Source organism: Mixophyes fleayi, chromosome 4 (genome assembly GCF_038048845.1).
Source record: "Mixophyes fleayi isolate aMixFle1 chromosome 4, aMixFle1.hap1, whole genome shotgun sequence".
Lineage (NCBI taxonomy): Eukaryota > Metazoa > Chordata > Amphibia > Anura > Limnodynastidae > Mixophyes > Mixophyes fleayi.
In genome coordinates, this window is record NC_134405.1 from 24,497,444 (window position 1) to 24,523,700 (window position 26,257).

Here is a 26,257-nt window from a genome sequence, read left to right on the forward strand (position 1 = left end):
TTCTCAACAAAAGCAGTCAGGGTAAGTCTACAAATACCTGACGGGTTTCATTGTGAGAACACAATTTCTTCAGAGAAAGAAAACTCAAGTCTAGGTTGACATAATGGAATTATCAATCCCCATCTGCAGGATATTGGGATTGGAAAGACAGATTGGAGTTTACCCAATGAATATCTAACAGGGTTTATTGAGGGGACTGTGCTATAAGGAATTTGTAGTAACAACTCGGGCTGGAAAGTGTTTTTGGAGCTTATTTGATGTTTTCTTTATGAGGCGCTTCATGAACAGAGATAATGCTTCTGTAAAGATCGGGAAGACGTATGGACATACACACAATTGCAAGTAAAAATTGCTAATTTGTGTCACTTCCCTTAGAGCTGGATATATTATAATCTCTCTGTTCTAGTATGTGTTGTATTACTTCTATGTGACTCTTTCAGGCAAATAATATTATTTCTCCTTTTATTTATATTGGGTGAGAACGCCAGGTTCCTTCAGGTGACTGTGAACTCGTGTAGTCTTTCCAATTCTATGTGGCTCCATTTGATCTATGATCTATTTGAGATGGTTTATTGCTGGCTTCAAAAGTCTAATGAGGGCCAGGATAATAAATAGAATGGTTTAACATTGTTTTTATATTTAATAAATGTAGCATGTTTCAAAACCTTATCTACAGATTCATTTATTGTTTGGCATCACCTAATTTTGCAAACATTGCTGTAGATTTTACAGCACATAGCTACATAGCCTCAAATGTAAGCAAAATATCCCATATAAAAAATGACCTTCATGTAGCCTCACGTTTCAGCATGTATCTAATAAGTCCATATAGATTCATAGGCACATGTGACTATGTGATAAATATCCTCCTGATGCTTCCCCCTCAGTGGCGCATGCAAGCGGGGTTTCTGAGTCTCTAGAAACCCCCCCCCCCCCCGCGCTAACTAAGTGGCCACTGTCCTATACAGCAGCCGCGGCGCTGTCAAAGAAGCGTCCGCGGCGCTGCTGTATTGTATACAGCACCGCCGCAGACGCTTCTTAGACAGCGCCGCGGCTGCTGTATAGGACAGTGCTGGCAAAACGGAGCTGCTGTGCATGCGCAGCAGCTCTCTCTCTGTTTTTTTTTTTTTGGGGGGTTTTTTGGGTCGGCGGGGAGAAACCCCCCCCCCCCAACAATCCTCCGTGCGCCCCTGCCCCTCACCTCCATGAACCATCTGGTCCCTGGGAGGAGTCAGTGGTATTTTTGTGTCCTCCTGTCTTTTTTTACACAACAATTTTTTCTAAAAAACAAAAGTCTATTATTAAATACCCTCTTTCATTATGTTGCTTTTTTTCAGTTCTTCATTTTTATTTCACACTTCCATCTAATGGTTATCCAAGAAAATCTATCTAAGTCCTTTTCAGTTTGAGCAACTCTTTGTTATTACGTCCCTATCTGCTTTTTTTACTAAGGCGTTTCTCCTTATCTTACTTCCTCTTAGTTGAAATCAGTCAAGAATTTAGAGCTTTCTGTAAATACTAACTCTCCACTACCGAATCTACCAGCGTCAGACTACCACGGTCTACAAGGAAACATGCGACTCTCTATTTTGCTCTTTTATTGCTTCCAAGGTAAGAGATACATCTGGGAGCCTCCCATTATATTATTATTATTATTATTATTATTATTATTATTATTATTATTATTCTCTGATCTGTGAAAAGCACAAATGTTTGATGGCTGGAATTGTACATTAGGATTAGGGTATGTGTGCGTGTGTGTGTGTGTGTGTGTGTGTGTGTGTGTGCCTGTGTACATACATACAGCTATGCCACAGTATTAGCAAAGGCTGATTTCATCGGCAAAGGGCTTTTTTTAGTTTCACCCAATACATGAAAGGGTTACCACCGGTTATTACACCGCTATCACCTGTACTGATGGTACTATTTTGCACGGGGCAGCCTGTTTAGCAAGTATTCCAACAATACCTCTTCTGTTATTGTCCTCTCAGGTTGGTGATAACAGATTAAAATAATTTAAGAAAATGTTTTATGTGAGAAATAACCTGTATTTACTGTATTACAGGTTACGCAAGTAGCGCAGCGCATGCGCAATTCGCTACGTTAATTGCGTAAGCGCTAGATACAGTATTATGTGATTTCCCCACTAGCGTGGGAAAATACCATAATACAGTAGTTAGCTCTTACGCAAACGGCGTAAGAGCATTGCGGAACGGACCTCCTACTAGGTAGGAGGTGTTTGCGGCGGCTCCTGGCTTTTTTTTATTTTTATCTTCAATCAAGACTCAAGATTCGGGATGTACAAATATGTGCCCCTTCTGGGCGAAGAGTTCCTGATGGCACAGATTCCTTTATGGAGGTATCAATGGCTGGGACTGGGGCAAGCCGGCAAGATGGATTTACAAATAATAAGTGACATTGGAGCAAGAAAGAAGGCATCATCGGTAAGTATTTGGGTTTTATTATTTTAATAAATACTTGTGGTTTAAAAGAGGGTGGTTAGTGTCTTTATTATTTTTATTAAATGTATGTGGTTTATAAGAGGGTGTTGTGGCTTTGTAAACTTTTTTCTTTGTGGAACTACAGGGCCCAGCAAGCCAGGGATGTCAGGGCATGTTGGCACTTGTGGTTCTTCAAGTGCCAACATGCCCTGGCTGCCGTGGGTATGCTGGTGCTTGTAGTTATACAAGCACCAGCATGGCCACACTGTTTTTGGCAACCTGGCTGGCTGGGACTTGTAGTTCCACAAACAAAATTGGTGTCAGTTTGTTTTTTTAACTACTTTATGCCGTATTACCCTACTACCCACAGCCCAGGGGTGGTAGGAAGAGCCCTAGTGCTATCAGCACTGGGCTGGTTCTTTCTAGGGGGGGGCCCGCTCGTTTTTTTCCGCGGACCCCACTCCCTAGGGAATCCAGCCCAGCGCTGAACAGTCTAGGGTTGGTTAGTCATTATGGCAGGGGGACCCCTGCTGCGCGTCTCCCTGCTATAGTGCCGCCAACCCTGGCTAGATTGCCTAGTGCTGGTAAAGTGAAAATCGGGGGAACCCCACGCAAAATTTTTCCCCGATTTTCACGGGACCAGCACTAGTCAGGCAGCACTAGGGTTAAGCATAAATAGCGGGGGGACCTCACGCTTTTTTTTTTTCAACTTTTATCTGTTCTTTAACATTTTAACACTGCCAGGGCAGTGTAACAGTGATGTGTTTGTACAACACGCTGCTAGCAAGCAGCGTGTTGTATCTGGCGTGTTTTGAAGCAAACTCTCCTGAGTTTGCTAACTCGCAGCTTCATACATTTGAGAGCTGTATAGCTGCAGTGGCAAACAGTCGGGAGTTTGATCACTGGCGATTTTGCAAACAGCGATTTTGACAGAAGCACAACTCTGGCGATTTTGCATGAAATCTCAGCTTCATACATCGGCTAGTTTCAACTAGAGATGGTCACTGACCCCCGTGTTTTGGTTTTGGATTCGGTTTTGGATCTGGATTACCGTCGTGTTTTGGTTTTGGTTTTGGTTTTGCAAAACCTCCATTGCGTGTTTTGGTTTTGGTTTTGGTTTTGTTTGGTTTTGTTTTGCTATTTTTTGGGAAAATCCATGTTTTTGGGCCTAAATTAACCCAATTTAGTGCTCCAACTGTTTTAGAGACAAGTAATCTAATTGTTGAGGTAATAAATCATCCCAAAAAACAGTTTAATTCTTCGTTGGTAGGCCTATTCTACACACAAAACAGATTGTCTTCCTCTCCATCTATGCATATTGGCAATGCAGCCATCGTCTTTGAATGTATATTACACCCTACACTTATAGTTAAATATGTAAAGAAATGGAAAAAGCCAGTTTGGTTTCTGTCTCTCAAGGCCCCCCTCCACTTGTATAAAATACCAAAAAATTCAGCCATTATAGACTGTACAATATTAATTGACATGGAGAAAGCCAGTTTGGTTTCTGTCTCTCAAGGCCCCCCTCCACTTGTATAAAATACCCAAAAATTCAGCCATTATAGACTGTACAATATTAATTGACATGGAGAAAGCCAGTTTGGTTTCTGTCTCTCTAGGCCCCCCTCCACTTGTATAAAATACTAAAAAATTCAGCCATTATAGACTGTACAATATTAATTGACATGGAGAAAGCCAGTTTGGTTTCTGTCTCTCTAGGCCCCCCTCCACTTGTATAAAATACTAAAAAATTCAGCCATTATAGACTGTACAATATTAATTGACATGGAGAAAGCCAGTTTGGTTTCTGTCTCTCTAGGCCCCCCTCCACTTGTATAAAATACTAAAAAATTCAGCCATTATAGACTGTACAATATTAATTGACATGGAGAAAGCCAGTTTGGTTTCTGTCTCTCTAGGCCCCCCTCCACTTGTATAAAATACTAAAAAATTCAGCCATTATAGACTGTACAATATTAATTGACATGGAGAAAGACAGTTTGGTTTCTGTCTCTCTAGGCCCCCCTCCACTTGTATAAAATACTAAAAAATTCAGCCATTATAGACTGTACAATATTAATTGACATGGAGAAAGCCAGTTTGGTTTCTGTCTCTCTAGGCCCCCCTCCACTTGTATAAAATACTAAAAAATTCAGCCATTATAGACTGTACAATATTAATTGACATGGAGAAAGACAGTTTGGTTTCTGTCTCTCTAGGCCCCCCTCCACTTGTATAAAATACTAAAAAATTCAGCCATTATAGACTGTACAATATTAATTGACATGGAGAAAGCCAGTTTGGTTTCTGTCTCTCTAGGCCCCCCTCCACTTGTATAAAATACTAAAAAATTCAGCCATTATAGACTGTACAATATTATGAAAAATGGACAAAGCCAGTTTAGGGTCACTCTGTCTATGACACCCTACCCTTAAGGATAAATTGCCCTAACAGCAGCCTTTCAAGATGGTATGTGATATGGAAATGCCACAAGTCCCTTTCCTCTTTGGGGGTAGATTGCACCCTACACTTACATAGAAAGTTTTAAAAAGATGTTATCGGCATCATCTTCAGCTTCATCCTCACCCTCATCAGTGTTATCGTCATCATCACAGACTATCAATTCATCGCCGCTTGAATCCGCCATTAGAGAACAGTCAGTGCTTGCATGTCTTGGATGGTGAAGGCCTTCCTCGTGGAAGATGTAGTTCATTTTTATAAACATCATTTTCTCCACATTTTTGGGAAGTAACCTTCTACGGCGATCACTGACTAAGTTCCCTGCTGTGCTGAACACTCGTTCAGAGTACACACTGGAGGGTGGGCAGCTTAGGTATTGCAAAGCAAGTTTGTACATGGGTTTCCAAATAGCTTGCTTTTCTTCCCAGTAAGGAAAGGGACTGTCTGACATTTCCATATCAACTACCTCTTGAAAGTAATCCTCCACCATCCTTTGCATGTTTATACTCATATTGGATGGACTTATGGGCAAAGTGACACTTTTTTTTGAAAAATCCTTCAAACCAGCCCAGATGTTAAATTGTTCTCGTCTGCCCCCTGTGTCTTCCCTGCTTCTTTTTTGGAAATTTAATTTTTTACGAGCAACAGCTTGAGAAAGTGAAGGAGGACACGTCGTCAAGCCGAGGCCCAGTTCAGCGGCCAACTTGCTGAGCAATAGCTCCTTGCAAAAGTTCACATCTCGCTCATTTACAAGTAAAGACTCAATGTAGGTTTTAAACCTTGGATCAAGCACAGTGGCCAAAACGTACTGATCCGAGTTCAAGATCTTAATAACTCGAGGATCATTGTGAAGCGAATTAAGTACTTGATCGACAAGGCCAACATACTTTGCTGAATTGCTTGCTTTCAGCTCCTCCTTCATTTTCTCAAGCTGCTTTTCCAATAGTCTAATTAAAGGAATGACTTGGCTCAAACTAGCAGAGTCTGCACTGACCTCACATGTCACAACTTCAAATGGTTTCAGCACCTTGCACAGCACTGAAAGGATTCCCCACTGTGCAAGAGTGAAATACATCCCCCCTCCTTTCCCAATGTCATGACTTGTGCAATATGCTTGGATGGCTTTGCGCTGTTCCTCCATCCTCTGAAGCATGTACAGGGTGGAATTCCACCGAGTTACCACCTCTTGCTTAAGTTGGTGGCAGGGCAAGTTAAACTGCTCTTGGAGCTGCTGTAATCTCCTACATGCTGTGGCTGAATGCCTGAAATGGCCTGAAATTTTACGGGCCACCGAAAGCATCTCCTGCACCTCACGGTTGTTTCGTAGGAAGCTCTGCACCACCAAGTTGATGGTGTGAGCAAAACAGGGAATATGTTGGAAATCACCCAGCTGTAATGCTCGCACTATATTGTTGGCGTTATCTGAAATGACATACCCTGGGGAGAGTCCGAGTGGTATAAGCCATGCATCAATCACATCTCTCAGTTTGCGTAACAAATTGTCAGCCGTATGCCTGTTAGTGAAGCCGGTGATACAAAGAGTGGCCTGCCTGTGACAAATGTTACGTAGTGGTGTACATGCTGCTGCTGTTCCTGCTGGTGAAGGTGAATGACCAACCCAGTGGGCTGTCACAGTCATATAGTCTTTGGTTTGGCCACTTCCACTTGTCCACATATCTGTGGTTAAGTGAACAGTGGGCAGAATGGCATTTTTCAGCGCAATCTCTACATTTTTACACACTTTTTGGTATAGTTGTGGAATAGCTTTACGGGAGAAATGGTGTCGCGATGGAATTCTGTAACGCGGACACAAAACCTCAATTAACTGTGAAAAACCAGCTGCGTTTATGGTGGAGATTGGACGCAGATCTAACACTAACATTGCAGCCATGGCGTCTGTGATTCGCTTGGCGACTGGGTGACTGCTGTCATATTTGCTTCCCCTCGCAAAGGATTGTTTCACAGTTAATTGCTGAAATGTAGGACTGCTCATTTTATTCACCTGCCTCTGGGATGACGATTCACCCCCAGCAGCAGCAACAGCAGCAGCAGGACTAACGCTTTCTTCAGAGGAATCAATAATAGTGCCGGAGTCATCCAGCCTTAAGTGGGATGCCGGGCTAACTCCGAGCGCTACTGAGGATATTGATGAGGATGGTGTGGTGGGTGTATTTTGTGGCCGTCGGTATGTCGGTGAGCGGAGGGTCTTAGCTGATGAGGGAGTGCTTGTATTCTTTTGGGAAGAACTTTCAGCTTTTCCCAACACTTTGCCATGAACTCTCGTTAAATGGCGTAACATAGACGAGGTTCCAAGATGGTTAAGGTCCCTCCCTCGACTGACTGTGGCTTCACATACACTACAAATGGCTATACAATTGTTGTCTGGATTTGGGTAGAAATAATTCCACACATAAGAAGTGGATTTTTTTGTTTTATGCCCAGGCATGACAATGGCCTTTTTCTTGTCACGTGCCAGAACTGCTGCCACTGGTGCAGGACTTACACAAACAACCTCATCCTCATCAACATCCTCATTAGCGCCCTCGTCGCCTACACAAATCTCCCCCTCATCCTCTTCTAATTCCAAAGTGGCATCCTCAATTTGGGTATCACCGGCTACACTCGGGCTATTAAGGCACACATCAGCAGAATGCTCACGATTAGACATCCCACTGTTGGATGGACTCTCCACAGGGATTGTTGTCATTTGTGAATCAGAGCAAATATTCTCCTGTAATGCCTCACTGGTATCTTGCAGCTCAGCTTTGACGCGTAACAGTAGTTGTGCACCAATTGTAGGCTGGGTAACTTTTTGGGATCTGCCACTAATAGCCAAAGGTGAAGGCCTCATTCTCTCTTTGCCACTGCGTGTGTAGAATGGCATGCTTGCAATTTTTTTTTTATCGTCACTTAACTTTTGCTCAGTTACACTTCGTTTTCGCTTCAATACAGTAAATTTTTTTTTGGTTTTTGTTTTTTGCACTAATTTGAAAACACTCTGTTGTTTGACATCGCCTTGGCCAGATGACGTACTGGGAACACTAACATCAGGACTGGTGACAGAACCTGGTTGCTCATTTAGATCATATGTGGACTGCTTTGAATCCATTGCGTAGATACTGCTGACAGATATGACTTTTGACAGCCAGAAATATTAATGCACAATTAGAGAGGACACCCCAAAAACACTGAGGAGTGCTAACATTTATTGAGTAGATACTGCTGACAGATATGACTTTTGACAGCCAGAAATATTAATGCACAATTAGGGAGGACACCCCAAAAACACAGAGGAGTGCTAAAATTTATTGAGTAGATACTGCTGACAGATATGACTTTTGACAGCCAGAAATATTAATGCACAATTAGAGAGGACACCCCAAAAACACTGAGGAGTGCTTAAAATTATTGAGTAGATACTGCTGACAGATATGACTTTTGACAGCCAGAAATATTAATGCACAATTAGGGAGGACACCCCAAAAACACAGAGGAGTGCTAAAATTTATTGAGTAGATACTGCTGACAGATATGACTTTTGACAGCCAGAAATATTAATGCACAATTAGAGAGGACACCCCAAAAACACTGAGGAGTGCTTAAAATTATTGAGTAGATACTGCTGACAGATATGACTTTTGACAGCCAGAAATATTAATGCACAATTAGAGAGGACACCCCAAAAACACTGAGGAGTGCTAACATTTATTGAGTAGATACTGCTGACAGATATGACTTTTGACAGCCAGAAATATTAATGCACAATTAGGGAGGACACCCCAAAAACACAGAGGAGTGCTAAAATTTATTGAGTAGATACTGCTGACAGATATGACTTTTGACAGCCAGAAATATTAATGCACAATTAGAGAGGACACCCCAAAAACACTGAGGAGTGCTTAAAATTATTGAGTAGATACTGCTGACAGATATGACTTTTGACAGCCAGAAATATTAATGCACAATTAGGGAGGACACCCCAAAAACACAGAGGAGTGCTAAAATTTATTGAGTAGATACTGCTGACAGATATGACTTTTGACAGCCAGAAATATTAATGCACAATTAGAGAGGACACCCCAAAAACACTGAGGAGTGCTTAAAATTATTGAGTAGATACTGCTGACAGATATGACTTTTGACAGCCAGAAATATTAATGCACAATTAGAGAGGACACCCCAAAAACACTGAGGAGTGCTTAAAATTATTGAGTAGATACTGCTGACAGATATGACTTTTGACAGCCAGAAATATTAATGCACAATTAGAGAGGACACCCCAAAAACACTGAGGAGTGCTTAAAATTATTGAGTAGATACTGCTGACAGATATGACTTTTGACAGCCAGAAATATTAATGCACAATTAGAGAGGACACCCCAAAAACACTGAGGAGTGCTAACATTTATTGAGTAGATACTGCTGACAGATATGACTTTTGACAGCCAGAAATATTAATGCACAATTATGGGGGACAACCCAAAAGCGCTGGGGAGTGCCAAATATGAAGAAAAAATAATAAACCTCTATCCTCCTCTCTGCACTAGCGATTTTGGTTAGAGCAATTGCAAGAACAATATTGTATTCTTTCTCTGTCCCTGCTCTAATTAGCCTATGACTACACCCTGCTCTCTCCCTCTGTCAAATGGCGATGGATTGCTGTGGAGGCGTGTATTTATAAAGTTGAAGTATCGCGAGAACCGAGTCCCGAGATCCGACGACGTCACAATGACGTTCGGCCTCGATTTGGATTCGGAATTGGCGGGAGAGTACCGAGCTGCTCAGCTCGGTACTCGGATACCCAAAGTTCGGGTGGGTTCGGTTCTCGGAGAACCGGACCCGCCCATCTCTAGTTTCAACTCTCCTGAGAAAATCGCTGGAGTTGCAAACTCGCAGCTTGATACATTTACCCCCAAGTCTGAAGTTTCAGTTCCACTGCACCTGTAAAAGACAGTGTTAAAGAAACATTTTGGTACATAGGATCCACAATTCCAATAGGCATCTACTTTAATTCTGAAGTGGATGTTTTCTACATCTGCCCAATTGTTTGTGATTAGCAAACAAGGTCAGTTTCTTGTGATGCATGCAGCAGTCAACCCGATAGGTACATGTTCAACAAAGTCAGTGGATAGTGTCTAAATTACATTTTGTTTGGCTGAGCACGTTATCATCCTGAACTATCCATCTTTATGTATGCATATCTCTGTTTGTGTGCATGAATAAGTTTCAGGGTTTGAGACTTGTTTTGCAGTGCTCCCGGTGTTTCGGGGTCTGATACATTAAAGATAGTTAAGCAAAAAATTGAGTAAGTTTTCCTACTTAAGTGTTCTGGACAAAACCATGTTGCAATACAAGGGGTGCAAATTAGTTTATTATTTTACACATAAGGAAGATACTGTCTGTTTTATCATGTAGTACATAAATACTTGATAGCTTATTTGTACACTGAAATTTACAGTTGATTTAGGACATGCCCTACCCCAACTATAAATCTGCCATCACATTTTAAATTTACCTCCCCCTCCAATGCAACATGGTTTTGTCTTACTTGCTTACATTTACTTAATTTTCCTTAATGAATTAGGCCCTCTGACACCAAGAGTATTTCCACTGAAAATCATTTGGTAACTGCAGTGACATATTCCTGTGTGTTTTTTTATTATTCAGTTTGATTGGCAGTGCTCTTGCAGTATTTCCCGCTTTGTTGTAAAAACTCCCTTTTGTTATTTCCACGGATTCAGTACCACTTAATGATAGCATCAGTTCCCAACTACAGATAGATGCAATGGCCACAGTGAACACTTTGTCCTCTTCCTAAGCAAGCACAGATAGTCAGGCTCCAATGTCTTCCGTATTGGTTACAGCTGGGGGTGGTTTAGAGTCCTGCCTATGGTTGACTATGACTTGGCAGTATTTCATACTCAAAGAAAGCTATCTTCAATATTCACATGACTGTTGGGTGGAGGGGCCATACATCTGGGGACATGGGAACCTCAACTTTCCAAAATCCTCCAGAAGGTGTACAAGATGGACATATGTAAGTTTGACATAAGCTCGGTGGCAACTGCAGAGGTTCCTGTCTGTTCTTGTTTGGCCTTTGTGTGTAGGTGATGCCAGTAACAGTGGGCTCCTGGCAGAAGTGAAGGAGCCTTTGGTAGGGTCATCAGGAAAAACAAATGCCAGCAGTGCAGGATTGGTGGATCCATCCAAGTAACCCCAGGCAGTGAAATACAAGAGTAAGTGCAGGGAAAATTAGTAGTCATGGCAGATTTATCTCCCTAACATGGCAGATAGTTTCATATCCCTTCCGCTGACCTTTTGCTGAACCTTTTATGAAAGAGTATGTCTTTTTGGGAGCAGAATTTTACAAAATGTAGTTTAGCTGATATTTCTAGTGTATTGAATAGAATCTTGCTAAAAATATGTTTATACTAAAAAATTTGTTTAGTAAGAGCATTTTATAAGAATGGAAATTGCATTATCCCAAAAAATAATTGAAACCCAAGCGTCTCTCAATAAGAGTAATGTTGCAAGTACCGGTAGTTCATATACGCACTCACCAGGGATCATTCATTCTTACATGCATCATATAAACATTATACACTGATCAGACACAAAATTAAAACGACCTGCCTAATATTGTGTAGGTCCCCCTCGTGTCGCCAATGCAGCTCTGACCAATCGAGGCATGAACTCCACAAAACCTCTGGAGGTGTCCTGTGGTATGTGGAACCAAGACATTAGCAGTAAATCCTTTAAGTCCTGTAACTTGCGAGGTGGGAACTCTATGGCTCGAACGTTTTTTCCAGCACATCCCACAAATGCTTGATCGGATTGAGATCTGGAAAATCTGGAGGCCAAGTCAACACCTTGAACTCTTTGTCATATTCCTCAAACCATTCCTGAACAATTTTTGCAGTGTGGTTGTGTGCATTATGGTGCTGAAATAGGTCACTGACATCAGGAATATCTTAGTCATAAAGGGGTGTACTTGGTGTGCAAGAATGTTTAGGTAGCTGGTATGTGCCAAGATAACATACACTTGAATGTCAGGACCCAAGGTTTCCCAGTAGAACATTGCCCAGAGCATCACTCTGTCTCGGCCAACTTGCCTTCTTCCCATAGTGCATCCTGGTTCATTTATTCCCAAGGTAAATGATGCACATGCACCCAGCAGTACACGTGATGTAAAGGAAAACGTGATTCATCAGACCAGGCCACCTTCTTCTATTGCTCCATGGTCCAGTTCTTGTGTTCATGTGCCCATTGTAGGTGCTTTCGGGGTCAGCATGGGTACTCTGACTGGTCTGCGGCTACATAGCCTCAAACGCAGCAAAGTGTGATGCACGCTTGCCCATTTTTAAGTCTTCCAACATATCAACTTCAAGAACTGACTGTTCACTTGCTGCCTAATATATCCCAGCCCACAGCAGGTGCTGTTGTAACAAGATGATCAATGTTATTCACTTCACTTCACCCATAGATTTGTTTTATAAAGAGACTTAAGTTTGTTTCTGTGAGATTCACCCCATCTGGTTATTTCTCTGGGTCTGTCACACTGATTTTGGTTAGTTTGATGTTTAGATACTGATCCACCGAGTGTAAAGTACCACAAATACTCAAGTCATTCTTTAGCTCCACAGCAACATCCTTCCCCACTAGAGACTTTAAGAAGGAGTAAAACATCATGGTGACGGGAACACGAGCCGGTCAGGGCGCGATGTGCTGTGGGGCGACAGAATTTGAATAAAGGGTGTTGTAATGCCTCCCGAGCCTCTGAAATTTTTTGAAACAGAGTTGCTAATTGTTGCCTCATATAATATATATAATATATATTTATAATATATAAATATATTAGCCAATTGGTACTAGATGAAACACCAATACTTGAATACGTGAAAATACAATATAAAATATACTTAATTTCTTATATGTAGTAGGCAGCTTCTATTCCTTAGAACGTTTGTATGCAAAATCAAATGGGCGGTACAGCTGTCAAACCGTAAAGCAGGTGTCCTAAGGCGAGCTCAGGGAGGACAGAAATATCCCTTGGAGCAAAGATGTCAATCAAGAAAATCAAAAAATAAAGAGAGAGCGCCACCACATAGTGTAAATCTTTAAAAACACATAAATAAGTGCAAAAAGTGCCAATGTGACTCATACCAAAACGATAAAGATAGTGTGCTTATCTGATATATATATATGGTTATCAGGGTCGGATTAACTTGAGGTCTAACTGGGCTACAGCCCAGGGGCCTCTGCATCCAGTAGTCCTTCCGCGGCACTCAGTAATCTCCTTACTGAGGAGATCTTGTGAGTCTCATTTTCACGAGACCTCCTCAGTAAGGAGCTTACAGCACTCCACAGATGGACAACAGTACCAGGGCAACAGAAATAGCTAAGTGCTGGGGTGGGGGGCGACGGGCGGCTGACGGGGGGGGGCTTACAGGGGGTGGCAGCTCACGGGGGGAGACTTTGCGGGTAAATGGGGGCCCCATTAGCCCAGGGGTCTAAATTCCTTTAATCCGGTCCTGTTGGTAATAGATCCTCAAACTTCCAGGGATAAAAGTACACATGGAGCTATGGCTCAAACAAAAAGGAGCAGATAGTGTAATACGTTCTAAAACATATGTCGCAGTTTGATCAAAATAAGTAATCATCCAAAAATGTATTAAGCATAAAAGACAAGCAAATGCCCATACATTAAAATCATATAAGAAGGCTTATCTGTAGTCCACAATAGGAACATTACTTTCAAGATATATAGGTCCAAGCCATATGAAGAAAGACGTCTGAGCACAGCTTACAAGTGGAGGATACAGTCCGCCACTGATGCGTTTCACCATTCACAACTTTCTCAAATGGTTTAACCACACAGAGGTGCTGTCCTTATGGACTTAGTGCTCACATCTAATATCAGTCTAAATCACTCTCCACAACCCATATCCTCCCACTTACTCCTCATTTTCAAACACCCAATCTGAGAGTGCACTGATGCGAGATAAACAAGCAGATCTTTTCTGCTACTTACAGTAGCTGCTCAGACCCTTGGTTCCATAAACTGCATGTTTTTATGCAGAGCGAACAGACAAATCTCTGCATTGTTTGAGTGACAGAAATTTCACTCTATGGTCGAGCTGAATTTGCACCTAGCCACAGCATGTGATGACACCTTGTGTGGATTCGGCAATGATGTAATTTCCTGGCCTCTTTGGAGTTTACTGAGCCTGACAAAGTATATTTAGACAAGTATAATGTATGTAGTATTTTTTTTTTTTTATCGACGTCTATAAATTACATTAAAATTCTTAATAATATTTTAAGCTCCATTACAACAAGAGCTAAATTATCTCTTAATTAGTTTATAGTGTATAAAGTTATCTCTCAATCAAATAGAGTGTGTCAGTAGTCTATAATGGATAATGGGCCTTTATGAACCAAAATTGTATCTGTAAATATTATAGCTGTAGTTTAGGAATTAGTTTCCTTTGACCCTGCTAGAAAGTGCAGCTCGATTTCTCTATAGCCCAGAAAGGGGTAATGACCCTGTACATTAGGTTCCAACTGCTTATAAGAAAGAATGCTTTGGTGCAATTCACCTGGCCAGACCGTACCTGCTTATGCTGCACTGTTTGTGGATGCAGTCAGTGATTAATTAAATTATATTACTTATCTGCTCATGATGAGTCCCAGTTTGATGGCGTGAATCTGTTGATATCAGCCATTTTGACCCTAGTAAATATTACAATTTCTAATTGCTATCACTTATCTCTCTGACTATTTCTCCTCTATATTAACATTTTTCTTCTGAGTTATTTCACTATGATTAAGGCTGGGTGCACTCTACAGGGTTTTCAGCTGATTACCAAGCCAATCACATGATAATCGACCGATATCGCATTACTGTTTAAGCTCCAACAATGAGCGATTATCATTCCACAGCACATTGTATTGTTTCATTTGATTCGTAAAGCAAACTAAAAATCTTGGTCAATGATGGAACAATGTTATTCCAATTCTGCAGTGTGTAATCCCTCACGACCGGTAGTGTCCTTAGACCTCTATGGAGTATGTTGTTTTAGCTAATGGTTAAGACAGTCGAAGAGCACAGATCTGATGGTAAATCTTGTAAAACCTGTACAGTGTGTTCACATGAATCGGTATGCTGTTTCGGGACTTTTTTTTTCAGTCGTTGGTAAAATTGTTAACGATATCGGGAGAAATTTTCTGTAGTCTTACCCTATTGTAGTCTTCCACCTTCTCACATTCTTCTCCTGACTGACTGCTTCTCACCGATAGACCGTCTATTTCTCACTTAGTGATTGATTGTATGTTACTCTCTTTCCTTCCTCACTTGCTCTTTAGCGGTTCTTTGCTTAAAAACCCTCTCTCTAAAATCTTGGGGAGTCCACATCTCCAGACTCTTTCTCTCATTGGTTGGCTAAAGAGGTGTAGCGGTAGGCTGGCTCTGATCACATGAGGAGTCTGTTAATTAAGTTACACATGTGCAGGTAGTTCTCTGTAGATGCAACGGCTCTACTGCTAGGGGCTCCCCACTAATTTGAAAGACATCTCTATATTGTACACTGGTATATAAGTTGTACTAAGTAAGCAGAAAAACAATATTAATAACAATAGTGACTATATATATTTATACCCTATGTTATCCATTTGTGTACTGCCGCAGACGTATACAATTCATTAGGTTTTTCTTTAGGGTTATTACATTAAATTAGTATCTAATTTTGTATCTAATATTGTAGGGCACTACAGGTGGGGATCAATAGAGTCCTCCTGAACCACCATGGGATCTGATGCCTACTATCTTAACCCCTGCCAGACCCATTCATTCATGTCTAGGAGGGGACTTATAAATCATGGATCCAACCATTAAATTGAAACAAAGTACTTTCTTTTTCTGAGGCTATAGATATGTGGAACTTGTTGATTCTTGCTGATTGGCTTATTTATGTTCCATTTCCTGTGATTGGCTGGATTGTCCCATGGATGTAAATTTTTATGAGCAAACTTTAGGCAAATCTGCACCGATTTCCCCATCAATATTCTTCACTACATCTGTCCATCTGTTCAGATATTATCTTTTATCTGAGCCTGAATTAACCTTTGTTTTGTTATAAGAGTTTATATCTTATTAAATCATCACTTATGTACAACTATGGGTTTCCTATTTTTAGAGATTGATGATAAATAAACTGATTTACAACAATCATATTTGTAAAAGATCATCAGTATTTAGTGTTTGAGTAGAATCCTAGATGGAAGGTTCCCAATATAAGTGATTACCAACATTTATAATTGATGTTGTATCAAACTTGCTGCAGTGTCATTAGTAAATAATAAAAACCATATGCAATAAATAATTCTTGGCTGACAGAGAAAGAAGTCCAAAGGCGACTGAATAAAGTTAAGATAAATAAAGCTCCAGGTCCAGATGGCATACACCCAAGGGTTCTTTAGAGCTAAGCTCAGAAATAGCTACACCGCTATTCTTATTTTCATAGATTCAATTTCATCAGGATCAGTACCAAGGTATTGGTGAATAGCAGATGTGGTGCTAGTGTTTAAAAAGGGGACGAGATCACAACCAGGGAATTATAGACCTGTAAGACTGATATCAATATTGGGGAAACTACTGGAAGGTATATTAAGGGATAGTATTCAGGATTACTTGGAGAGCAATAAGATTATTAGTGGGAAACAGCATGGATTTGTGAGAGATAGGTCATGTGAAACTATTCTAATTAGCTTCTACTTGGAAGTTAGTAGGAACTTAGACCAAGGTAGTACAGTAGATGTGGTCTACTTAGATTTTGCAAAGGTCTTTGTCTGTGTGGAGTTTGTATGTTCTCTCCATGTTTGCATGGGCTTTCTCCGGGTGCTCCGGTTTCCTCCCACACTCCAAAAACATACTAGTAGGTGAATTGGCTGCTATCAAATTGAACCTAGTCTCTCTCTCTATGTCTGTCTGTGTGTGTGTGTGTTAGAAAATTTAGACTGTAAGCTCCAATGGGGCAGGGACTGAAGTGAATGAGTTCTCTGTACAGTGTTGTGGAATTAGTGGTGCTATATAAATAAATGGTGATGATGATGATGATGAGTACAGTGCTACACAAGAGGTTGGTTTACAAAATAAGGGAACTGGGTTTATGAAACAAAATTTGTGCTTGGGTTGAAAACTGATTGGAGAATAGGGAACAGAGAGTTGTGATAAATGGAACATTTTCTATTTGGTCAAGAGTTTTAAGTGGTGTACCTCAAGGTTCTGTGCTGGGGCCACTCTTTTTTAATACACTTATTAATGACCTTGGTGATGGTTTAGAGAGCAAAGTTTCCATTTTTGCAGATGACACCAAGCACTGTAAGATAAAATAAATCAGAGCAAGTTGTAGTTTCTTTACAGAGGGACTTAAATAAACTGGAGAATTGGGCGGCCAAATGGAAGATGAAGTTTAACATGTATAAATGTAAGGTTATGCACTGTTATTCATTAAGGAAAGTAAAGCAAAACAATTGAGTAAATTTGAACCTTGGCAAAACCATGTTGTTTTGGAGTGGGAGATAAATTATAAATGTGAGGACAGATTTATAATTGGGGTAGAGTATGTCCTAGATCAACTGTAAATTTCAGTGTACAAATAAGCTATCAAGTATTTGTATGCTACATGAAAAAACAGTATTTATCTTGTGTGCAAAATAATAAACTAATTTGCACCCCTTGCATTGTAACATGGTTTTGTCCAGGAGAATAAGTACTAATTATTTTGCCTTACTTTTCTTAATGATTCGGGCCCTTAGGGATCAAAAACAAGCACACAATCTATAAATTAAATGTAACAAATTTAAGGGTATCTAAAATGGAAAATGATTTGAAAGTGCAATAGTGCTCAATGTCAAGCAGCAGCTGCAATGGCCTATAAAGTATTGGCATACATAAAAAGGGGAATAGATGCAAGGGAACACAGTGTAATTTTGGCACTATATAAATCATTGGTAAGACCTCAGCTTGTATAAAGAGTACAATTCGGGCACAACTCCATAAAAAAGATAGTTTGGAACTACAAAGAGTTCACAGAAGGGCCATAAATATGATAAAGGGTATGGAGTAATTAAGTTATGAGGAAAGGTTAGCCAGTTTAGGCATGTTCCCTTTAGAAAAAAGGCGTCTAAGAGGGGACATGATTACTATGTACAAATACATTAAGGGTCAACACGGAGAACTTTGATGGGAACTCTTTACGCCAAGGACTATATGCAGGACACGCGGTCACCTCCTAAGGTTATAGGAGAGGGAGTTTCACAACCAACAAAATAAGGGTTCTTTACAGTAAGGGCGTTCAAGGTATGGAATTCACTGCCAGGGAAGGCTGTGATGGAAGATTCAATTGGTATGTTTAAGAAAGGGTTAGACTCATTTTTAACTGAAAAGGGTATCCAAGGTTATGACCGTTAATTAAATTGAAGGACATTAGTGGATCCAGGGAGAAATAGGACTGCAATATTGGGTCAGGAGGGATTTTACCCGATTGAAACAAATTGGCAGTATAATAATAAGAGAGGAATTGCAGGAGATCCAAAGAGATTGAACTTGTTGGACGTTTTTCAATCTCATCAACTATGTTACTATATAAATAACACATAAAAATTAGCTGAGTGACAATGAGTTACATGTTTTAAGCTAATACATTTCCAGTGTACACACAAGGGCCTTTTCACTTTCGAACATAACCTGCCAGCATGCAAGCTAGTAGCGTTTTTTAAAATGAGCACTGAACTTGAGCTTACATGTGCCCGTATTCAAATCCAAGTACATCTCAAGAAACATTTGTATTTGAACCTGGTTATAAGTATCTTTTGCCTAGACAGTACTTGTCTCATATGTTAGCAGACTACAGGATATGCACATGCATATGTCTTATCAGAGCGCATGCAAAAAAATATATATATTTATATATATATATATATATATATAAATATATATATGCTGTATATATATATATATATATGAAATCTTCATGGTTTTACTGTGTACTGTACATGAATTGCATTTATATAGGCAATCTTCCTTGAATACACATTTTCTTTGCTATATAGGGGCAATGCACTTTCACCCACCCTGTAGCTGGTGCAAATGATATGATTAAAAAACACGTACTTAACAGAGACCCAGACCTCTGCATGGGTACGTCCTTGGCACGTCCTGACTGTATATTGCCTATGTTCAGTCGTCCCTTCTCTCCCCTGTTCCACCCTTCAAGTCGTAGGCAGTGCTAATGTAACAAAACTCTTATGCGCTTAAACAAAAAAAGTAAAGATTAACATATGATAATAGGTTGAAAATACAAAAATGTGTCACAACCTGTCTTAGGGTTGCCAATCCCTTAGAAAACATTATTGCAACAACTTGTATAGGTAGGCGCGCCAACATGTTGTCTATAACTAACTAAAAACAACTACCACAAAATATGGCGGAGTGTATGTACATGATCAAAAATATTTATTTATTTATATAAACGATATAATGTACAAAATTCTAAAAGTATCAAACCAATGAACAGTATATAAAACCATGTATATATGTCCAAGTGTATGTGTTTGTATGTTAAGGAATTTAGACTGTAAGCTCCAATGGGGCGGGGACTGATGTGAGTGAGTTCTCTCTACAGCGCTGCGGAATCAGTGCCGCTATATAAATAAATGGTGATGATGATGATGATGAAGTGATTAATCAATATAAGATAAAAAATCACTTGTCATAAATTGATCAATTGTCACAACTGACTCTGAGGACTCTAAAATAATACAGTATACAACTGTTAAATAGCTATTCACTAGTTTCAAATAGTTCTGTATCTTTCCCCAAAAAATTTACAAAGTAATTTTCTTATAGAACCTTTGAAAGTGGGTGGCCAGTCCACTTTTACAAACGGAATAAGCATATATTATATACTTAGCATTCAAGTCTTGTTCCATGGTGGCTTTTAGGGAAAACCTCCCCCTCCTGAAGTCTGTGCAGCCTACATTTATTCCACAGTCCAGATCACTGGGTGGTATACTTCATGCTTACCAAGCACTTCCAAAACAGGCAAATCTCCAGAGTTGGTGTTCGAATAAAGTTTGAAACTCAGCTTGAAAGAAAAAAAAAAGTCCTTAGCAGGTCCTGCAGCTAAATCACCACTGTTCAATGTGAAGCAATCGACTAGTTTCATCTGTGGAATACTGACTTTTTCAAAGAACGTAGGCAGTAGTAAGTCTCATTTGCATAGTAAGTCTCATTTGCATTTATACATGAATCACATGCAATTGCGTCCATTGGCATAAGGTCCATTTCTGAGCATGCGCAGACCTATTTCACGCCAGATATGGCACGCAGTGGGACTCGCGTCCAAAGATGTATCAGGGCCAACTTCCACTACTAATAATATGCTTGTTATATAGAAGTATTAGTCACACATATTGATGATTCACAAATTGATGTTAAATTATATTTTATCCACCCATTGGTAATGGCTCTTGGCTGTTTTGGTCATCACTTTGTGTTATTCATTACAGGAATCAGATCCACTTCAGGTTATTTTTGTGTTCATCAGCTAAAAGCTCTGACAGTGATGGAGAATGGTTCTATCACCATCCCGTGTACATTCACCTATGGCTATGACCCACGTGAGGATACACAGTATACAGTTCGTTGGGAGAAAACAAAAGGACCAACGTGCTCCAATACTAAGGAGGAAATCATTGATTATGCTGAAAATATTATAGACAAATATATGGAGAGACTGTCCAAGGTGCAGAATCCTAGTGAAAAACAAAAAGAATCCATCACAATCAAAGGACTGAAAAGATCTGATGGCCCCATAATCTGTTGTGAAGTATCTAGTATCATTAAGGGCAAAATCGACTACATCTGGTGGGATAAATACGGGACCACTCTACATTTTACAGGTAGAAATTTATTCCAAGTACTGTACATCTATGATAATGACATACGGTTATATTTTACTAGACACAAATACGAGTTACTATTGATTCAAGTTATTTGTAAAACTGTGTAACTGGACTTGCAAAAGGTTTTATTACAATTTTTCCAGTTAACAGCAAAACATGATATGGCAACATATAAAATATGTAGGATTCAATTACATCCAAATCTGAAAAAATGCTCAGTATGACTGTTAATAACATAACACTAATAAAACAAGCTGGGGGAGTTGGTTATTGTGGCAAATGCCAAAAAGTTGTACATTGTATCTTCCTAAACCTATGGTCATCAGATCTCCAATGTGAACTATTACAAACTATAGTCTAGCAAGCACATTCTGGTTTATGTCAAGATCTTTTTGCACATGAAATTCCAAAAGGGAATTTCGGTCTTGCTCATTTTTCTTAAAGTCGGCAGCCTTGGCCTTGGTGTCTTGAAAAATGCTGATTACAATTTGGGACATGAGGCTGACATTTTCTGTTTTGCCAATTTATATGAGTAAGAACATGGCTTAATAAATCAAGGTGATGTTAAATATGAAAGTGCAACAAGAGTTTTTGTTCCAGGACAATTTATTTAGAGGAACCATAAGGGTGGAGTGTGTGTATATACAGGGTAGGTTATTTGTTTCTGGAATTCAACTTAATTGTTATACATCCTCTCAGTTTAATGATACCCTTTTGCACCATCAGAGTGCACTTATTACCAGAAAGAGAATTTATAGGCGCACAATGTTAATATAATAAAATCAATAAGATGCCTAAATATAAAATGCAAAATAAAGAGAGCCCTGGGGGTAAATGTATCAAGGTCCGATGTTTTCATCATGTTAAAATTGCGGCAAATCGCGGGTGACATCCCTCGATTCTAGTAAAAAAATTCTAAAATGTATCAAGCTGCGATTTTTACCCTGATCTTCAAAATCGCTTGTCATCTCTGGTGCTTTGTTGCGATGTAAACACTCCCGTGTTAGCTAACTCTCCTGTGTTGTAGCAGCGAGTTCTATAAACCCATCACTGTTACACTGCCTGTCATACTGCCGGAGCTCTGGCAGCTCTCAAAACAGTAAAAAAAAAATAGATCAAAGTTTTTTTAAAAAAAGAGTGGGCTCCCCCCTCTATTCAGTCTTAACCCTAGTGCTGCCAGACTACTGCTGGTTCCGTGAAAATCAAGGAAATATTTCAAATGGGGCCCCCCTATTTTAACGGAACCAGCACTAGGCAAACCAGCCGGGGTTGGAGGCACTATAGCAGGGGTACACGCGGCAGGGGTACCCCTGCCATAACGACTAACCAACCCCAGGCTGTTCAGCGCTGGGCTGGATTCCCTAGGGAGTGGGGACCGTTAAAAAAAAACGAGCCCCCCCCCTAGGGACACCCAGCCCAGTGCTGATCGCACAAGGGCTCTTCCCACACCCCTAGGCGGTGGGTGTAGGGTAATAACGGCGATATAAGTGTTAAAAAAACAAACACGCTATTTTGTTTTGTGGCACTACAAGTCCCAGCCAGCCAGGTTGCCCTAAATTCTGTGGGCATGCTGCTACTTGTATAACTACAAGCACGACAGCCAGGGCATGTTGGCACTTGGAGAACCACAAGTGCCAACATGCCCTGACACCCATGGCTGGCTGGGACCTATAGTTCCACAAACCAAAATGTCAACAAAATCACAACACCCTCATTACAACCACTAACATTTATTAAAATAATAAACCCACAATAAATACAGTAAACACCCTCATTTACACCACATATTTTTATTTAAAATAATAAATCCCCAATATACTCACCAATTAAGTTTTCTTCTGTTGTCAGCAGCTTTCAATCCAGAAATGACGGTCACCAAAGTCCAAAGTAAATTTGTATCCCAAGTCCATGCTTGACCATGTCCAAAATAAATTTGTAATTCCAAAAGTCCATGCTTGACCATGTCCAAAATAAAACACCCCACTAAAGGTTTTGGTTCTGATTTTGGGTTTTGGGTTCTGATTTTTTTTTAAAAAAAGCATAAAAAAGTGCTAAAATCCATAGTTTTTTTTTTTCACTCCTACGCTATTATTAACCTCAATAACATTCATTTCCAGTCTATTCTTAACACCTCACAATATTGTTTTTAGGCGAAAAGGTTGCACCGAGGTAGCTGGATGACTAAGCTAAGCGACACAAGTGGGCGGCACAAACACGTGGCTGCTGGACTTATACGGCAGGATCAGTGCCTTGCTTGCAGTCTCCTAGGTAATGCAAATAATCTGGTGAGGCTGCTCTAGTGCCTCCAACCTCGGCTAGTTTGCCTAGTGCTGGTTCCGTGAAAATAGGGGAACGCCACGCAAAATATTTCCACGATTTTCACGGAACCAGCAGTAGTCTGGCAGCACTAGGGTTAATACTAAATAGAGGGGGGGACCCCACTCTTTTTTTTTTTAACTTTGATCTATTTTTAACACTTTTGACAGCTGCTGGAGCTCCGGCAGTATGAAAGGCAGTGTAACAGGGATGGGTTTATACAACACGCTGCTAGCAAGCAGCGTGTTGTATCTGGCGTATTTGAAAGCAAACTCTCCTGAGTTTGCTTAATCGCAGCTTCATACAATTGAGACTTGTATAGCTGGAGAGACATACAGTCGGGAGTTTGATCTATCGATTTTGAAAATAGCGATTTTGACAGAAGCACAACTCTGGCGATTTTACATGAAATCTCAGCTTCATACATCTGCGAGTTTTAACTTTCCCAAGAAAATCACTGGATTTGCAAAATCGGACCTTGATACATTTACCCCCTGATGTGTCCTTATTTTCATGACTTCATAAAAAACCTAAATTAAGCTCAAAGGTGTAATATTTGTGAAGAAAAATAGAAATCGATAGCAAGCAGAATAGATTTTACGTTTCCCAGACCGCAATCCACATATTGCCCAGAGTTTCCCTTTGTTCTCATCTGTGCCAATTTCTTTATATCACCTCCACCCTCTACCTGACCTGACTTCTTCCATCATTGCTCTTCATGGTTCCATTAATAATGACAGAAGTGCAATGTTACATCCATCAGGGACCCCAACATCCTGCTAATCATGCATCAATGGTATGTACAACTTTTTATATTAAGTCATTGAACTCCAAACATAGCTACATTTTTCTCTACACAGTTGGGCAGCAAATCAGGAACGGCCTCTCATACTGATTGGCTGCCCGTCTATTCAGTGGATGAGCGAGTCAAACTTTAACTCATTTGCATCAGAAACGCCTAGTGAGTAGTCAGTTTGTGCTTTGTGTGGTTTTTAACAATTGGAATAGTCGGATCAAGTGAAGCACTTGGTAAGTATTACAGCCACTACAATATGGATCAAAATATTAATGGCCTTATGTGTGTGTAGTTTGCATGTTCTCCCCGTGTTTGCGTGGGTTTCCTCCGGGTGCTCCGGTTTCCTCCCACACTCCAAAAACATACTAGTAGGTTAATTGGCTGCTATCAAAATTGACCCTAGTCTCTCTCTGTCTCTGTCTCTCACTCTCTGTGTGTGTTAGATAATTTGGACTGTAAGCTCCAATGGGGCAGGGACTGATGTGAATGAGTTCTCTGTACAGCGCTGTGGAATTAGTGGCGCTATATAAATAAATGGTAATGATGATGATTATTTTATAAATAATGAGGTAGCTATTAACTATTGTAAAACAAGAGTAGGGCCAGTATGTTATTTAATTATAGGAACAGGGAACAATGTAATCAGCTTATAGGAACGACAACGCTATATTATTAGTTTATAGAAATGGGGTACTATACAAATAGTTTTCAGGAACGTGAACATTAGAGACAGTCTTATTAGAAATTAGGGCATTAATACTTTTATTGTTTATATAAGGGGGAAAATTATTTTTATTTTTGGGTTGGGTATTATTTTCCGACTGTGAATATGTCAACTCTTAAACTGTCCACACCGATATGGTGAAAACGTAAATGTCAACATATTCATTCTATCCAGATATTTTAAAAGTTGACATTGTGCCTACTGACATTAGTAACGTTGACATTCACAATGTCGACATTCAAATGCAATGCGGGCGGCATTACAGCCGATGGTCCCGATGGCATTACAGCCACTGGGCACACCGGCAATACAGCTGGCGGGTCCAGCACAAAATAGTTAATATTAAGAAAAAACTAAACAAACATGAACCCCAAACATTCCCACTCCCCGGACCAAGACGCCAGACCCGGTGGCAATTAGGGGTGTGCACCGGCCACTTTTCGTGTTTTGGGTTCTGATTAGCTTGAGGTTTTGGGTTCTGATTGGTTTTGCCAAAACACCCCACTAAAGGTTTTGGTTCTGATTTTGGGTTTTGGGTTCTGATTTTTTTTTAAAAAAAAGCATAAAAAGTGCTAAAATCCATAGTTTTTTGTTTTTTTTCACTCCTACGCTATTATTAACCTCAATAACATTCATTTCCACTCATTTCCAGTCTATTCTGAACACCTCACACCTCACAATGTTGTTTTTAGGCCAAAAGGTTGCACCGAGGTAGCTGGATGACTAAGCTAAGCGACACAAGTGGGCGGCACAAACACGTGGCCCAACACGTGGCAGGATCAGTGAACTTATATAGCAGTACCGCTGCGCTTATACGGCAGGATCAGTGCCTTGCTTGCAGTCTCCTAGGTAACGCAAATAATCTGGTGAGGCTACTTGGTGGGAACAGTTATAATTAAATTGGGAACATTAAGTAAAACTCTAATTTTCTCCTAAGTCATGTTTGAAAAGTCATGTTCTTCCTAGACTAATGTGGCCTTTTACCTCATGCAAAAATAAGATATCAATGTCACGTATGCTGATTAAAAATGAATAACATCTTTTCTAAAAGCCTGCGTGACTGCGGGAAGATGAATTAGTCCACTATACTTATGTCAGTGTCTGTCTGTCTTAATGCGCAAAGTAGTATTTGGGGGTTTGCCATAACCCTTTATGTTTAGAAATTGGCAGATGTGGTACCCCGATATAAGTGATGGACACAGGTCAGATGTTACCTTGTTATAGCAATCCTTCAAGAATAGGCTCTTGCTCCAGAACTCTGACTTCGGCAGTACTATTGCTTAATTACTTTCACCACACCATAGCAGAGATGGCCCCCGTTATTTAAGTACTGGTCGTTAGTCATGTAATTGAGATCTCACGAGATCCGACGGCGTGATGACGAGGTTTTGCCTCGTTCTGAGTTTCGTGATCGGCGGGAATACCCGAACCGGGTTCGGATCGGCACTGTTCGGGGGGTTCTGATTTGCCCATTCCGGACCCTCTCATCTCTAGTGGCAATACAGTAAATAAAACATATTGGTATTTTTTTTTAAAAAAAACAGCATGCCCCAC

General features: G+C 40.2%; 1 protein-coding gene across 2 annotated transcripts in view; it reads left to right on the forward strand.

The window, feature by feature from the left end:
- The first annotated feature begins 1,510 nt into the window (after nt 1–1,510).
- LOC142149708 (uncharacterized) overlaps nt 1,511–26,257 on the forward strand; it is a 70,038-nt gene continuing 45,291 nt past the window's right edge. For both annotated transcript variants that reach the window (XM_075205012.1, XM_075205013.1), the window contains exons 1-2: nt 1,511–1,611; nt 20,472–20,864. In XM_075205012.1, coding sequence (XP_075061113.1) covers nt 1,575–1,611; nt 20,472–20,864 — 430 coding nt within the window. In that variant the 5' untranslated portion in view covers nt 1,511–1,574. The remainder of the gene's footprint in view (nt 1,612–20,471; nt 20,865–26,257) is intronic.